Source organism: Protopterus annectens, chromosome 1.part0, assembly GCF_019279795.1.
Source record: "Protopterus annectens isolate FY-2018-M chromosome 1.part0, PAN1.0, whole genome shotgun sequence".
NCBI lineage: Eukaryota > Metazoa > Chordata > Ceratodontiformes > Protopteridae > Protopterus > Protopterus annectens.
The window spans coordinates 209376038-209393806 of NC_056725.1; the positions used below are offsets into that span (position 1 = coordinate 209376038).

Genomic DNA, 17769 nt, shown 5'->3' on the forward strand with positions numbered 1-17769 from the left:
AGTACTTGGCAGAGCTTCTACACACAGGTCTGTCCTATTCCTCCATCAAGATTCATGCAGCAGCCATTTCTGCGGAATACAGCTATGATCCGCCTGTCTACTCTCATCCTCTACTCAGGCAATTCCTCAGAGGAATCAAGAATGTAAAACCTCCTAGGAAACCACCACTGCCAGCATGGGACTTAAATTTTGTACTAGAAAAATTGACACTCCCACCATTTGAACCAGCAGGAACAGCGGATCTTCAACACCTATCATGGAAAACTGCTTTCCTCCTGGCAATTACTTCAGCAAGAAGGGTTTCAGAACTCCAGGCCTTAGTGGCAGTGCAACCCTTCCTGATCTTCCATCAAGATAGAGTCTCCATGAGAACTAATCCTACATTTATGCCAAAGGTGGTATCCAGAGTGTCCTTAAACCAGGCAATCCACCTACCTACCTTCTTTCCCAACCCACAGAACAGGGGGGAAAGACTACTGCATACTTTGGATGTACATAAACAGTTACGCTACTACCTGGACAGAACAAAAGAAAACAGAAAGTCTGACCAGCTGTTAGTGGCCTATGCACCAGGAAGGGAAGGAAAAGCAATTTCCAAGCAAACAGTCTCCAAATGGATAGGAAATTGCATAAGATTCTGTTACTCCTACCATGGAAAACCAATGCCACAGAACATAAGACCTCATTCAACAAGAGCTACAGCCACTACCACAGCATTCTTACGAGGAGTGGCAACCAAGGACATTATTGAGGCGGCTACTTGGACCTCCGTGCATACATTTGCCAAGCATTACAATTTACCTCTATATTCCAGATCCCGAGCAGGGTTTGCCACTGCTGTACTGCAAGGGATCCTGACTACACCATAATTTTTACTTATTCTTCCTCCACCCCTAGTTTAGCTATGGTATTCTACCCAGTTGTTATGACTGCAGATGCATCCATGAAGGACATAGTACAGTTTTGTACCTACCATAAATGTAGATGTCCGAACTGGATAGCATCTGCAGTCAGGATTACCCACCCTCCTTCCCCTCTGTGGTACTCCTAGGGTATTTACACTCCTAATAGCTAGCTGGGGGGAAGTCTCTTATGATGTATTTGTTTGTATATATGTACATACATGCTTATTTTTTGTACATGCCTCCTTCCTTGTCTGCATACATTGGCATTTATCCAAATTTTAGCCTTCCAAGAGGGCCACTGGCATCTGGGGCAAGAAACACTGAAGAAAATGGCGTCGGCTGATGCTTTTATACCCGAAGACCAACAGAGATGATGGGTGAAGTGCGACATCAGCCGAAGCCGGACCCAGACTTTGGAATCTGGCCGACCGAAGGGCTGCCTGACGACAGGACAACCCAGTTGTTATGACTGCAGATGCTATCCAGTTCGGACATCTACATTTATGGTAGGTACAAAACTGTACTTTGCGATCTCTTCACCTCTCCTACCAACATGAAGTGCAGTGAGTTTTTCGCTCTGAACCCCCCACAGGGGGAAAGTACCCAGAGATGCTCTGATTCATGTTTGGCCCTCCGGTCTTCTGTATGCATACCCTTCCCTACTTCTGATTCCGAAATTCCTTCAGAAAGCTCGCAGGCTGGGGAGCTTAGTCATCCTTATTGCCCCATTCTGGCCTCACCAAGTCCTGGACATTAGATCCAGTTCCAGACTTCATCTCTCATCCTTTAGAGATACCTCACCTAGACTTGGGCAGTCTAAAGCTCACTGCTTGGCTCCTCTGGTTCCCATGATAGTCAGGACTCCTGGGCTATCCTCACTGGTCAAGGAAATATTAGTTGCATCTTATAAGGCTTCCACTAGGAAGATTTATTCCAGCAAGTGGAACCATTTTGTTATCAGGGCCTCTTAATAGGATGGTAGATCCTTCTACTGCTCCAGTTCCGGTGGTTCTTGAATTTTTGGAAAGTATTTTTTACTGAGGCGCCAGTTCTTCTACGGTCAAGGTCCAACTGGCAGCCATATCTAATTTTCATGTAGGCGACAGCATGGCCTCTAGCTTCTTCTAAGCTTTGGAAAGCCTTTTTGAAGGGTACCTTCTTGCTTTGGCCACCAATTAAGGACCCAACGCCTCCTTGGGATCTTACACTGGTTCTGCAAGCACTAGTTTCTTCTCCCTTCGAACCGGCAGCTTCGGTAGATTTTCAGTTTTTGTCTTGGAAAACATCTTTCCTGATTGCAATTACATCGGCCTAAAGGGTTTCGGAACTTCAGGCATGGTCAGTCAAACCTCCATATATAATCCTTCATAAGGACAGTATATCTTTATGTACTAGTCCCTTTTCCCATCCCAAGGTGGGTTTGGAATCAAACATTAACCAAGTTATTAATCTTCCAGTTTTCTTTCCCAATTTTGAAAACAAGGGGGAATGCAAATTGCATTTGTTGGATGTTTTATCAGCACTTACATTTTTATTTGCGTAGAACTAGGTTTTTCTGCAAGTCTGATCAGCTCTTTGTTTCTTATTCTAAGCCCTGTTTAGGGAAACCTGTAGTGAAAGTTACCATTGTTCATTGGATTTCCCAGTCTATTATCGTAGCACATTCAACAAGAGGTTTGCCCCACCAGAATATGTTAAGGCCCATTTGACTAGATCTATGGCTACTTCAGCTGCCATCTGGTCCAGAGTTTCGCTGGATGATATTTGCTCTGCGGCTACTTGGTCATCTTCACATACTTTCATTTCACTCTAAGTTGGATATTCTGTTCAGGAGCAGGGCGTCCTTTGGCTCCACCATGCTTCGGAGGGTCTACATCACATGATCGAATGTTCAAATTTTCGAATTCCATATGGCCGAGACCATATGATCAAACATTTGAATGATCGAAAATGTGCAGGAGACCTGCAAAACACAAAAAATAAACTGTGTATAGCAGGGGGGCAACCCCCCTGCACCCCCCACAACTTAAATATACCAACTCCAAGATCGCACTACAGTGAGGACAAGGGAAGTCTCCTGGTCTGCTCTGTATGCCTCCCCATTCAAAATTTCGAAGTTTTAAAACTTCGAACATATGGTCTTCGATCGTAATGGGTTTCGAAGTTTTAAGATTCAAAATTCTGAAGGGGACCCGCTCCAGAATATCCTTCCATGAGGGCCTCCCAGGTGAGTTGGTAGCTGGGGACTCTGTCTCACAAGACAGCAACTTCAGATAAAAAAGTTATGTACTCACTGTTCCATCTGAGTTGTTGCTCTTCATTTGTCTTCAACCATCCCTCCATACTTCCATCCTTCCCCCCTGCCTTTTTAGTTGACTGCGTGGTGGTCTGGATAGGAGAGGTATGGTCCACCACCTGAGCATTCATTTGTTATGTTCTTTATCTGGAAAACTATGGTTGTGAAGTAAGACGTTGAGTCAGATTGAGATGCTAGGGTTAGCAGCAAACTCGATCTGAAGGAAGGAGGAAGATGGGCATTATGGGTAGGGGAGGAGCTTGGAGCTTGGATCAGATGCTGGAAATGTGGCTGAGTTGGATCCGAGTACCCACAGGTTGAAGACAAATGAAGAGCAACAACTCAGATGGAACATTATAGTGAGTACATAACTTCTTTTTATGCTCACACCATTGAATTCCCTAGGCAAGTAGAAGGATCTGCATTTTAGTGGCATGGACTCAATGTTCTCTGAGCAGTGAAAGTTATTGTTTCACACTTTGTACGCCAGCTGTTATAGATTTACCAGAGAGATATTGATTTCTGTCAGCACAAAATAGACATCCCCTCCACATATAATGTACTATCACTTATACCAGAGTTCAGCCAAGTTTCAGTGAACACAAGTAAACAACTACTCATCTTAGATTGTGTGATCCATCCGCAAGTAGCCCATCTTGCTGTCCAGTGAGCATACATTTGCTAACAGCATGGAAGGAAGTGCAGGCCTGTGTGGATTTCTTTTCATTCTGGCCTTAATTCCTGTTTTAGAGTCTCTCTATGTTGATCTTTTACATCTTTTCCTTTTAATATGCTTTCCATGTCCAATTGTCAACTGGTCAGGCAGGTTTGACAGGATTCTGCAGTTTTTACCATGATCCATTAAGATTGCAAGATGCAGGGGTTCTGCAGGGGTTCTGGAGTGTGTTTGAGTTTACAGGCCTCTCTGCTAAGCAGTTCATCAAGCATGCAGCACAGAGAGATATGAGATTGGATTTCCAGAAGATTCTCAGCATTGTAGTTAATCGTGTCCTCATTTCTTGCCCTTAAGTCTTTTTTTCCTGTTATTTATGACAAAAACAAGACAAATAGTGCACTTTTCTGCACCAAGGGGCATAGGTTGACTGTCAGCATAACTACAAGCCGTGAGAAAAAGGGAAAAAAAAAAGACACTGCAGATTGAGGTATTTCCAACTGTAATCAATTGTAATACATTTTCTGGAAATTAGGAATCTCATTCTGATCCCACTGAAGAACCTCTTCATATTAATAAAGTACCAGAAAAAGAAAGGCCTACTGGAAGAATGTCCGAAACAATACTTTCACCATCGTCTTCAGTTTGAGAAAAAAAATGAAGTACAAAGTTGTTCCTCTAATCCTACCTCTTTTTACTGAAAATCTGAGTTGGAAAGTGAGGGAAATCTTTTACCTGAAGAGGAATAAGTAAAATAAAAGGAGAATTAACTGCATAATGCATCTTCCGTCTGCACTTTAGAAGCCAGGTTTCATTTTGTTTCCTTTCCCTTGGAAACTCCCTGGAAGGGGCCTGGCCCAAAGCAGGCATACTGTCGCTAAGCTTAGGCTCCCTTTCCTGGCTGTGCAGTAGACCTTCACCGGCACCTTCTTCCAAAAGCAACAAGTGTAGCGGTTCTGCCTTGCTCATAGAGGACAGCCACACAGAGGTCATGTCTCACTCTGTCCTTATTGGCTGTAGGTGCTAGCAGTTCAAGAAAACAAAACCATTCACAGCAAAGACACCCACTGGCAGCTGAGGCACAGTCAGAGACAGCCTGACAGACTCCCTAAAAACATGTTTTTGCAAACTGGGAAGGAAGATCCAAGGAGACTGGTAACTGCTTCTGAGATTTAGCCAATAAATGAGTAGTGAAGACTGGTAGCAAAGCCTGAAAGAGTTGGTAAACCTTCCAACAGCAAAGCGGTAGATTTGAGGTAAGAAAAGTACTGGTAGTCCCCAAAAGCCCAGACAGTGTGCCCCATGCACTATGTCTACATAGAAATGTCGAAAACAATGTCAAAAAGTAGATTTTGCACAATATGTTCACCTAAGCATTAACAACATAAAAATCCCCTGACAAGTAAGAAAGTCAGAAATCTATGTATGTTGATCATTCCAACTGCTATTGTAGGCCTTAGGCTATGTGGGTTGTTTCCCACCTAGGAAGTAAATCAACCAACATCAGAAAGCTGTGGCTCTGCCACACTCCTTCACTTTTAATGCTGATTGGCCAATCCCCCAGAGAAGTCAGAGTGAATAAGAGAAAAATAACCAACCAGTAGTAACAGTAAGACATATAAAATAGAAGCAAACACTACCCTACTTTCCATCCTGACTGTAAGTATATATAAATGTAAAAGGGTGGAAGGTGGGTTTGGCTACTCCAGCACTTAGAAATCGACCACCTAGGGGTTATGGGTAAGTGCAACTTGTACAACTGTACTTTTCCAAGGTAAAAAGCAATCAGTTCACAAAACACACACACACTTTCCTCAGAAAAACAATCTTATGGAAGGTTCCGCCCCCCTGCCCCCAAGGATCACTAGCCAGCTGACAATTCCACAAAGCCTGCTGAAGGAGCATACTTCAGCAGCAAGAAAGATCTGAAGATTTTGGTACTCTTTTATATGCGGTTCTGCTTTAGATGTTGACAGAGCATGTGGAGGGTGCCCTTACGTTTGGAAAAACTGGCCAATTTGCGGGGGTTGTGACCCAAATATCTTTGACTACAGCAGCAGTGATCTAGTTTTGAACATCAGTTTGCAGTTTGTTCTTCAGAACAGCAAGCATAGATCTGGAATGTGCTTGTTGTTTTTAATCAAAGCATTCTTTGCTCCATAATGTTAATAAAGCATGCTTAGTGGGGTTTGGGATGACTGGTTTAAATTCAGTCAATGGAACTTTATAACTGACATTTCAGTTGACCAATATCTGTTGAGTAGCTACTGCTAATGACGAGTACCTGATACAGTTATCTTCCTTGTATGCATTGATATCACTTTTCAAATCTTCCTTGTATGCATTGATATCACTTTTCAAACTGCAAGTAATGCATGTGCAAAGGGGCACCACTCACATTGTACTTTTTTCTTTTCCTTGTAGCCACACCCGAATGTGAAACCTATGACGTATGCAAACACTCTGCTGCAGCTTGGCATGATGTAGAAGCAAGGTCTGTTTAAGGCAGAATAGGCATCCTCTGCTTCTTTTGCAGTTATCACAGTGTGATCTTGCAGCAAGGAATCTCCGTGGCATTGATGCGTATGCTGATGGAGAATAAGAGCAGGAGTATCGTCAGAGCTATTTAACTGTGTGTGTTCCAAATCGCAAGCTTTAATGTAAACGTGTTGAACATGAAAATCAGCCATTAATTAAATTCAGAGTAATGGCTCACTGCACAACAAAAGTTTATATATCTCCAATCTTCCCTGTAATTATATGTAACTATGTAACAAATAAAAAGATAAGTATCTTTTTGTAAAATCAGTTTTCTGGGGACTGCTTTAAGCAATAAGTGATTCGTCTGCTAAACAGATTGTAACATATGAGGGGCCTTGGAATTAAGTAAATTACAGCCCCACTAAAAAGGAATTGGTAAATTACAGCCCCACAGAAAAGTGAAGACTTTTTTCTGTTAAGCTGCTCTTGAGTAAAGTACTGCTAGGTGTTTTCTGAAGAAAACATTTAGTGGGAAGTAAGGTCAGTAAATATTGAGAAAACAGGAGTAACTCCTATGTCGACTCATGGACTGGTATATTGTTTTGCTGCACAAAACGAGCATTTTTATGTGGAGGCCTGTTGTGTTTAGATATGAATGCTAGTCTGTAAAAAGCATCTGTTATGCTACTGCCTTGTCAACCCTATTGGGACTAGCAGGAATTACTGTAGTATAATTGTTCATAATATAAAACCCAACTTCATGTCTTCTCAATGGTTATTTTTTTATGATAATGTATAGAGATCTTAACTTACTGATCCACTCATGTCATAGTGTTAATATGAAAATGTCAGTTTTTTCTTCAAAGATGTGCAAGCTGAAGTTTTCATCCTTTTACATTTATAACTTTAAACATACTAGTTCAGATCTTTAAAACAGTAGATGATGAAAAGGTGTCTTCTGATCTGATCAATTCAAAGGAACAAAAGCTGACTTTGATGCAGTGTTGTTTTGCTGGCATGGAAGCAGTTGCAAGAACAAAACTGGATAAAAAACATGCATAAAGCAAGGCATAGATTGCTGTATTTCCCAAGTGTTTTTTTTTAGGTTACATAAGAAAAATCAGATTTGACACGTTAAGACTATGTTCCAAAGTTTAGCTGGAAAATCCACTTTTCTGTACTATTTGTGGAAAGTCTGACATAAGTGAAATGCACATGCTAAAATATAATTTACTGCATTTATGGCTTGCAGGGTCATAGATTAGTATGTTTATCATTAGATCACTTTTGCAGTAGCATAAAGCTATATGGAAATGTATTCTGCCAAGGATGTCTGACCTTTTGGGTGCCTTCCTTGTAAAGCACATGTCCACTGAAGTACAAGGGCATGCTAGTGTAAAGTGGATATATGGGCATCAACATTCAAGACTGACTTGTGGTTGAAAAGTCAGATCTCATATCAACAGTGTTTTCAGTGCTGGCTGTCAGCTCACATCTAGCATTTATGTGCAGATAAGTACCCCTTTGGGTCTACTTTCTTTCTATTTTCACTAAAATGTGTACTTGCAGTAAATTTTATATCTGTAAAAAGGGGAAAATGCTTTTGATATAGGTATATACTGAACAAGGACTTGAAATTTCTGTCTTGGTGAAAATAACTTATGGTCGTGTGACATTTGTTTGTCATTTACTCCACAAACTATTCTTAGTAGGCTGAATGGCCTCAGACTCTTTATGGAGAACCAGAGACAAAGTCTTGGTTTGGGCCTGTATGGCTGCCATTTCATCATTGTTAGGTGCCTTCCTTCAGCTGAAGAAGAAAAGGAAATGAAAATTTCTAGAGTTTAGAAGGGAGGTAACAGTTCACCTCCTTATCCCAATCTGGGTCTGATGTTCCCATTGTGGTAGTCTCAGAGCTATTTCAACCATCAGGCTGATCTTCCAGATCCCTCTGTTGGTACTCCACTGGAAGCCACTACTGATCAGAAGTCCAGCATTATGAAGTGCCAGCAGATAAAGGAGAACCCACTTGCTTTTAATGGAAGGAGAGGATGGTATACCTCAGGTTTTGGTAAGAGAAGCAGTAACAGACTCTCTTATAGCAGTCCAGACAACCAGTTCTTCCAAAACTATTCAACTTGAAACACCTAGGAGAGTCTGAAAAATATATTCCCCCTCCCCTTTGACTGGAGCCAGTTTGGAGGGTTTACAAGAGGACTGGTATAGTTTTGCCCTGGGTCTTTCTTGGGCTTTCCAGTCTCTCCAACCTTCTGCCTTAATACCTTGTTATTCTAAGAGGAAAACATTTCCTTCATGTTCTGAAAAAAAAAGATATTTTGAGAGTCAGAGAAGGAAGTTCTAGATTGTACCTCACAACTTTCATACGACTTGCCTGTTGAAAAGAAAGAGTTGAAAGATTTTCGTGACACTTAAAAGGTACCATGATCTCTGAATCTGGATTCCTGTAAAACCCCTAGCAGTACCTCCAGTACTTACTACTTTGAAGAATGCATTAGTTCAGTTTATGCCTCTCCAGATTTTCAGCTTCCTGCACCTACAGAGCCTGATACTGTTTCCAGAGTACATGATTCCCATAAGTATCTTTTCAATAATCCTTTATCTGGCCCTGCTAGAATTTCAGTGGACAATGATGGTACCTGTAAGCCATTGGCATCTTGCACTCCTTTCCTCATTGAAAAGGACAGAAGGGCATTTGATATGTATGGGAAAAATATATATACTACTTTAACCCTTGCCTTCAGGGCAATCAACTGACAAGACCGCCTTTGGCCAAGTGCCTCCTTTCTAATTTTTTTTTCATACACACGGCAACTTATTTTAAACTTGGCTGCGTCTGACCCTCAAACTTCCTTATTAAACCTGATTTCTTCTGAATCACTGGTCGCAACAAATTCAATCAAGTGCTCCTACAATGCAGTGGATGCTTTGTCTCTGGCCACTGCCACAGGATCTGTAATGCAAAGGCATACCTGGGTCAGGCTCCAGAGTTTCCCAGAGGATGTTTCATCCCAGATTTTTGAATGCTTCTTTAGAAAATTAGTTCCTTTTTAGCAATTCCTCAGTGGACGCTCCTAAATGCTTATAAGAAAAAGATAAGTTAACACAGGGGGTGCAACAACTGTTTTTCTCATAAGTCCCCAAGTACAAAAGAAACTATCATTTATCCTTTGGCCCCTTTCTTCAAGAAACCTTTCAAATAAGGTGAGCAAAAGTCAGGTTAAACAACAATATAAAGAAATGATAAGGGGGAGTCCAAGAAGAATAGGAGTAGGTCTTCAGAGTTCAAAAAGACTGTATGACTACCTAAGCATTCCTTTCCCTCTCCATCAGAGCCATCCCCACAAAATAGCAGGCAGTCTCCTTTTGCCTGAACATTTTTAAACAAACCATTTTAGGGTACGAAGAGTAATTCATAAAGACTACAATGGCAGTGAGCTTCCATCCTCCAAAAGAAATTCCTCTGAGAAACCAGACACATTTGTTTTCTCAGATTTTATCAGAAGTGCCATTTCAAGGTGTTAAAGGCCTTGCCTTTCCTCCCTAGTAGGGAAATTACTTTTACACCTGTAAAGGAGGAGAAGGAGCATGGAGACCGGTGCTGAAAGTTTCAATTTGAATTCCTTTCTAATTACAGCATTCTGAATGTTATCCTTGTAATTCCTTTTTCCTCATCTTCCACCGTGTTTTTTTTTTTTTTTTTTGTTAAAGTAACTTTAAACCTCAGATAGACCACCGTATTCAGTTTAAAAATAATTGTGGTGTTATGTAAGATTTTTTTTTTCTGTCTGGGGAAAAAAACACAAAATTTCTAAATCCTGAGACTAAGTATAAACCCAAAACAAATACTAAAACAAAAAACTTAGTACAAAATGCCACAGGAATCTATTGACACTTTAATTTTGTCTGTAAACAGGATTCCTTCAGAATAAACATTTACAAAAACTTCATCTTTTAAAATGCACAGATCACGTGAAGAACATTAATTACTTTACTAGTTCACTACTTAAGCCTAGCTTGTCTAGATCTAACAACTGAAATAGAATCATTAATTGCCCGTGATTTGCTGTAATCAGCTGTAATCAATATTTGCCAATATAACTGCCTGTAAGATAAAAAGAAATTGCCCCAATCTCCACCCCTTTCATGTTTAACAACTTTTTTCCATTATGAAAAAAGTAAACGTGTTAAAATTAGAGCATTCCGATCTATGTTTCACCAAAGTGTTAGTTACATCTTCATTATTAATAGCATAAACATGCTGATGTATATGCTGCTTAGATTTTTCACTCCTCTTGCCCACATAAAATGCTGGACAAAATGGACATAAGACGATGTATATTACTCCAGTTTTGCAATTAAAAAAACCTTTACGTTGAATAACCTCAGAATACTTACCCACCAATATAAGGGGCCCTGTGTGTATGAATTTACATTGCTTACAGTTTGCACACTGGGTCTTCTCCTTTCTGACATTTAGGAATCTTGATTTTAGGTTTTTCCAGATTATGCCCAATTTTGGAAATGCCTGTAAAAATAGTGTGGTTCCACATCAATTCTATCAATAACTCCCTTCAAAATGTTCAAATAATTCCATTGTCTCAAAATGATATTTAGTATATTGACACATTCAGTGCTAGAGGCTAAACAAATGACTCTCTCTTTCCCTGCATTTCCGTAAAAAATTAGAGTTGTGGGAACTAAGAATAATTCAAAAGGGCTATAAATGGCAGGTGGGCTTCATCCCGCACCAATCAGGAATCTGTCTTACTTTGAGAAACCAAACACATTTGTTTCCTCAATTCTTATTTCAAGATGTTATAAGAGCACCCCTCCTTCCCATCAGAGAAAGGACTTTTATGCCAGGAAAGAGGGAACATGGAGACCACTCCTGGATCTTTCAGTTCCGAATTTCTTTCTAGTAATTGTAACATTCAAATGTTAATCTTACAGTCATGTTTCTCCTCTTCCTACCCTATTCTTTTCATTTCTTTTTTTCTTTTGAATAACTCTAAACTTAAAAGATATGTGCCACCAGATTAATTTTCACAAACACTTGAAGTGTTTTTTTTTTCTGGCTGGATAGACTGTTCAGTTTACATCTTTGCCATTTGAACTGTCTGCATCTCCAAGGGTATTTACAAAATGCCTAGCTTCTTCAGGGAATTTTGGACAATTTTGCTTCTTAGCAGTTTCTGTCCAAGACACTGTGGCACCCTCCTGTTCTCAATAGACCTGTTTTGAAAACTAGGATCTGAAGTAGGAGATTCATTTGTCTGCAACCTGTGGGTTATGGATCCAATATCGGATCCGAACCGGCATGGTTTTCCAGCTATGGATCCGAGCTCTCAGCTCCTCCCCTCACCCATAATGCCCTGCTCTCCCTACATGACCTCAGATCTAGTTTGCCGCGCTGGTGACCAGACTGGATTTTAGAGCTCTTCAGCTAAGTGTTATTTCTTCTTATTATACCGTTAAATTCTAAATTTTTAGACAGTTTTGTGTGAAAGTATTAGGTTCCCTATCCCTTGAGTTTAAAATTTAAAGTTTTTGATAACTTTTATAACTTTAATTTATCCCTCCCCTCGCTGGTGCGTAGTTTGTGTTTGGGCCTGTGTTTTTTGTGGCTAGTTGGCACTTATTTAAAAAAAAAAAAAACCTTAGTATGTCTGAAGCCCTAAGGCTTTCTTCTGAGTGCACCGAGTGTGGCCATAAGCTTTCTCCTGCTGATGGCCGGGGTTGAACACCTCACTTCTGGATGTTCCATTTGTGCAGGGTTCAACCCCAGGGCATTGAGGCTGGTCCTGGCGGGACTTCTGCCCCTGGACACGGCTACCACTCCTTCAGGGGTTCCCTCCTCTCCTGCTCCCCTTCTCCACCTGGGACTCAACCTCCCTCTATTGGTTTGGAGGAGAGGGAAGCAAGAAAAAGGACCGGAGAGAGAAGCACCACAAGGCGGGCCGAGACCTCTGTTTTAGCCACGCCTGCCTTCTCCTCCCTTGTCTGCGGCTCTCCCCTCCTCGGCTCCGGTCTCCAGTCTGCTTCTCACCGGGACCTGAGGAGGAGACCCGATCTCCGTCGAGGCTATCGAGGAGGCACTCAAGGCCTACCTCGGTAGCCTAGATCTACATATAGTCTATCTGACGCTGATCTGGACCGGATGATGAGAAGGTTCATCCAGGCCCAGATGCAGATGGGAGTGCTCCTGCCTCCCCACCTCTGGGCAAACCTATAGCTCCTTCTCGAGCCTGGATCCGACCCGGATCGGGGGATCAGTGTCCGGATCCTTTGGTCGAGGTTGGCTCCTCGGCTTTTGATGTAGTGGAGAGGGCCCTGTTGAGGGCACTTGCTTTGGCTCCTTCCCACGCTCCATCTGCACTGGGTCAGGCTTCCACCATCCGGCCACTGGGACAGCCCGCTCCATTGCCCCAAGTTGTTCCATTGGAACAGGACACGCTGCGAGCGAGGTTCCTCGGACAGCCCCTGAGGATGCACCGGAGGCAAATAGACTCCCAGTCTCTCACAGAAGACATGGATTTGGAGGAAGGGAGGCTCCCCAAGATCACCCGAGGATGTCTCCTTTGGAGACATCATGGAAATTGGTCTAAGTCTTCCTCTGACGAGTCCATGTTCTTGGAGGCATTTGAAGCGGGCCCGTCTACCTCTTGGGTGTCCTCCTGCCGACCCCTGGTGGACCTAATTACCACCAGGGCGTGGAACCGACACCGTGGAGCCAATCCCCAAAAGGCCAGACCGCATCCTTAGTCCCGGCAGACCGTGCCCACTGGAGCAAGGAGCCTCCGGTAGATGCCATGTTGCAGCAGCCACCAAAGAGAGTCCCTCAGTCCATCCTCCGAGCAAGGAGTCTCGGATGATGGACAAGCGAATGTTTAGTTCGGCGACCTTCTCAGTGAGGGCGCTCAACTACTTGGCACATGTGATCAGGATGCAGCGTGATCTTATCAAGGAATACGCTACATCCCCCCCAGAGTCCATGTCGGAGGAGGACAAACATTTGCACTCCACCCGTATGGCCACTCTCAGGTCCGTGACTAATACCTCTATGCGGTTACTATCCCATGCTACGGAGGGAGCCGCTAGAGCCGCAGGGGTAGGCCTAGTTACCAGACGACAGGCCTGGCTCCGCCATTGTGATTTCACCTTCGCCCCTTCATTCTCGCGCCCCCGCCGATCCAAGGGCGCTATTCATAACCCTTCTTCGGATGGTTCTGCCCTTTTTGGCAAAACTGTTTGCAATACTTTGACCCAGAGCGAGAAGGACGGGAAGACGCTGTCTGCCGTCGGAATCCGCTTCTCTGTGCCCCAGAGGTCCTACTCTAGGAACCAAAAGGGCCAGAAGAAGATGTGGTTCCGGAAGTTGCAGCAATCCCAACCGGACAACCAGTCCTTCCGTGGCAGAGGAGGACAGGAGGCGCAGAGGGGCTCCAGAGTCCTCTGAACGGCCCGCACAGCAGCCCTGAAGGGTGCCCGGCTGCTCCACTCTGGAGGCAGTCGGGCTGGGTTGAGCACCTAGCGGCATGGGAGTCCAAAACATCAGACCGCTGGGTCCTCATCATATCCAGAGGATACCTCATTCCCTTTCATCACATCCCAAAATTAAGGTCCTCTCTCCCACGCTCCACCCGGTCAGTGGGAGGAAATTGGCCATCTGCTGAAGAAAAGAGCCATCCAGCCCGGCCCCCAGACCAGATCGGATCAGGGTTCTACTCCAGGTTCTTTTTAGTGCCAAAAAGATGGGGGACCTAAGACCAATATTAGACCTGTCACTTTAAACCTGGCAGTTCCAATGGTTACCTTGCAGTCCATTCTCCCCTTCTGGGAGAAAATCACTGGATGTGCTCTATAGACCTCAAGGATCGTGCTACCACATTCTAATGGACAGACGCTCCAGGAGGTTTCTTAAACTCGCCCGCTGGGAGCCAGTCACTACCAATTCAGGGTCCTTCCCTTTGGTCTCACTACAGCCCCCAGGGTGTTCACCAAAGTATTAGCAGTGGTAGCGGCCCACCTGAGGCTTCAGGGGGTATAGGTCTTCCCATACCTAGACGACTGGCAACAAGGCATCTACTATTATTGGCGCGAGACTCCTTTCTCCATCTAGCTTCCCGCCTGGGCATCACAATAAATGCAGAAAAATCCAACCTAGCCCCTACGCAATTCATAGATTTTATAGGTGCCAGGTTAGACACAAGGCAGTTGAGAGCTTTCCTCACTGCAGACAGAGTTCAGAATCTGCGGCTCCAGGTGCGGGCCATCCTCCACTCCAGCTCAGTTCCGGCGGACTTGGTCCTGAGGGCTCTAGGGTCCATGGCAGCAGCGATAGCTCTTCTACCTCTCGCCAGGTTCAATATGCGGGTCCTTCAATGGACACTCCTAGTTCAGTGGTCTTATCTTGCTCTTCCTATGCATCATCCCATTGCGATCAGCAAGGCTTGCAAGCGGTCCCTCTTGTGGTGGCTCCACTCACAGGATCTCCACGGAGGCCGCCCCTTTTGTGCTTCTCCCCCTCTCGCCACGGTGACCACGGACGCCTCCCGCCTCGGGTGGGGGCATTGCAGGCCAGACGGTCCAAGGCGACGGGAACGATTCAGAGACCTTACTGCATATCAATGTTCTAGAGATGAGAGCAGTGCTCTTGGCGTTGCAAGCACTACAGGCCTTTCTTCCCTTGGGAACTATTGCGATTCAGTCGGACAACATGTCTGTCGTCTGGTACATCAACAAACAGGGGAATCAGGTCTTACCAGCCATGAGAGTGTGGGAATGGGCAATCTCCACCAACCGCTTTCGCATATTCCGGTCGGTCCAACATCCTTGCGGACAAGCTCAGTCACACCATTCTCTCCGTGGTCTCTCAATGCTCAAGTAGCAAAACGCATCTTCGCACGGTGGGGAACTCCTTGTGTGCGATCTTTTCTCAAACACCAAGTGCGACAGTTTTTTCGCTCTAATCCCTCCTCCTGGAGATACCCCAAGAGACGCTCTGGTGCATGCTTGGCCCCGGTCTTCTTTTACCCCTTGCCTCTGATGCTCCAAGTTCTTCAGAAAGCCTCTCGGTTGGGGTGCAGAATGATTCTCATTGCCCCATTCTGGCCTCGACAGATCTGGTTCCCTTTCCTAAGGTACCAACCAACAAAATCCCATGCAAGGGAAATGCGAACTCTCTTTCCTAAGGTCTCACTCGGTGAATCCACCTTGGATTCTAGATCCCATTCGGATCTGATCTCACCCGGCCCAATCTATCAACCCTGAATCTGGACAACCTGAAGCTAACTGCTTGGCTGCTCCAGTTCCACTCCTAATCAGGACTCGGTATTTCGTCCCCGTTAAGGCCATCCTGGTAGCGGCTCATAAACCATCTACCAGGAAAGTTTACCACAGCAAGTGGAAGCGGTTCTCCATTTGGGCGGGGCAAGGTCTAGACCCCTTCACAGTTCCCCTTCCTCTGGTGCTTGACTTCCTAACCACTCTTTTTAATGATGGTGCCAGCAGTTCCACGGTCAAAGTACAACTGCGGCAATTTCTCACTATCATATTGGTCATGACTCGTCCACTGATGTCTGCCAAATTGTGTAAAATCTTCCTAAGAGGCACTTTTCTTCTTAGACCCCCAAAGCAAGCGGTGCAGCGGTTCCTCCATGGGATCTCTTTGGTTCTTCAGGCCTTGACCGCTCCCCTTTCAAACCTGCCACGGTAGATCTAAAATTTTATCTCAAGACGGCCTTTTTAGTAGCCATTACTTGCCAAGAGAGTTTGAACTTCAAGTCTTATCCATCAAGCCTCCTTACTTGGTCTTTCATCCGACCGTGTATACCTCAGGACCAACCCGTCCTTTCTTCCTAAGGTAGCTTCAGAAGCAAATATTAATCAATCCATTAACCTCCCTGTTTTCTTTCCTAAATATCAAAACAAAGGTGAATACAAGCTACATTCCTTAGATGTTCACAGGCAACTTCGATTTTATCTGAACAGGACAGCTGGTCATAGGCAATCCGACCAGTTGTTTATTTCCTTTGCTAAATTCAATTTGGGTAAACCAATTTCCAAAGTCTCCTTGTCACACTGGATTTCGCAGTGCATCTTGTTGGCTTATCAAGCTTCTGGGAGGCCCGCACCGGAGGGAGTACATGCCCATTCAACCCGGTCAGTTTCTACCTCAGCGGCCTTTAAAGCTAGGATTCCTCTGGATGATATTTGTTCAGCAGACACTTGGGCTTCATCTCATACCTTTATTTCCCACTACAAGTTGGATATCGCATCTAGAGGTAGAGCATCCTTTGGCTCCGCAGTGCTCCGGAATATCCTTCCATGACGGCCGCCCAAGATTCAGGTAGCTGGGGACTCTGTCCCACAGGTTGCAGACAAATGAATCTCCTACTTCAGATTTAGAAGTTATGTACTTACCATAACGTTCCATCTGAGTAGGTGTATTCATTTGTCTGCAACCATCCCGCCCTCCTATCCCCCTGGCCTTGTCAGTTTCATGCATATTATGTGTTACCCTTTCTAGGGTATTTTGATTCAGGGCAAACTCGATCTGAGGTCATGTAGGGAGAGCAGGGCATTATGGGTGAGGGGAGGAGCTGAGAGCTCGGATCCATAGCTGGAAAACCATGCTGGTTCGGATCCGATATCGGATCCATAACCCACAGGTTGCAGACAAATGAATACACCTACTCAGATGGAACATTATGGTAAGTACATAACTTCTAATTTTAAACTAAACCTGGTGGTGTCTTACCCTTGTCCCATTTCATGAGTTAACATTTCTGGGATCCTTTCTGGACCCTTCTCTCATAATGGCATACCTCCTTCCATGTAAGTTCTTAGACCTGGCTCTCACTAGTCCATGTCCACAGCAAGAGAGAGGTCCTTCCATATCACTGTTGCAGTATTCATCACTGAAGGAATCTCCTGTCTAGGGCACCCCAACATCCCGCCAATATACCAAAGCCTTAGGTAGTTATAGGGACATTGTATATCTCACACATGCTCTCCACTCACGGCATAGGTCATAAATATGACATATGGGTATCCATACCTCAGAACCTCTTTGCCATCTTCCGAATGCCATCTTTGATCATTGGTCTGAGCACTCTTTCGTGTGCTGGTTGACAAGGCATTTTCAGGTAAGTGCCCAGTTGGGGGTTTCTTATCTTGTTTGTTGTTGCATCTTTTTGCTTCCCCTCTAAACAGACAGCTTCCTCTCTCTTGCATTAGACTTCCCAGTCCTCTGGCATGGAAGGTGGACATGTCTCTTTCTCTCTTGGAAGAGGATGTTTCTTTATGCCTTCCCTCCCCTTCCTGTCGTACCTTGGGTTCTGTTCAAAATAAAACAGGGCTTTCACAAAATCTTTTTGCTGGTTCCCTTTTGG

At 44.2% G+C, this 17769-nt stretch overlaps 1 protein-coding gene across 1 annotated transcript in view; it reads left to right on the plus strand.

Moving 5' to 3' along the window:
• The window catches only part of LOC122799510 (serine/threonine-protein phosphatase 5-like), a 995806-nt gene extending 988686 nt beyond the window's left edge, over positions 1–7120 (plus strand). Inside the window, exon 11 of the mRNA XM_044069034.1 lies at positions 6299–7120. Coding sequence (XP_043924969.1) covers positions 6299–6361 — 63 coding nt within the window. The 3' untranslated portion in view covers positions 6362–7120. The remainder of the gene's footprint in view (positions 1–6298) is intronic.
• Positions 7121–17769: the final 10649 nt, after the last annotated feature.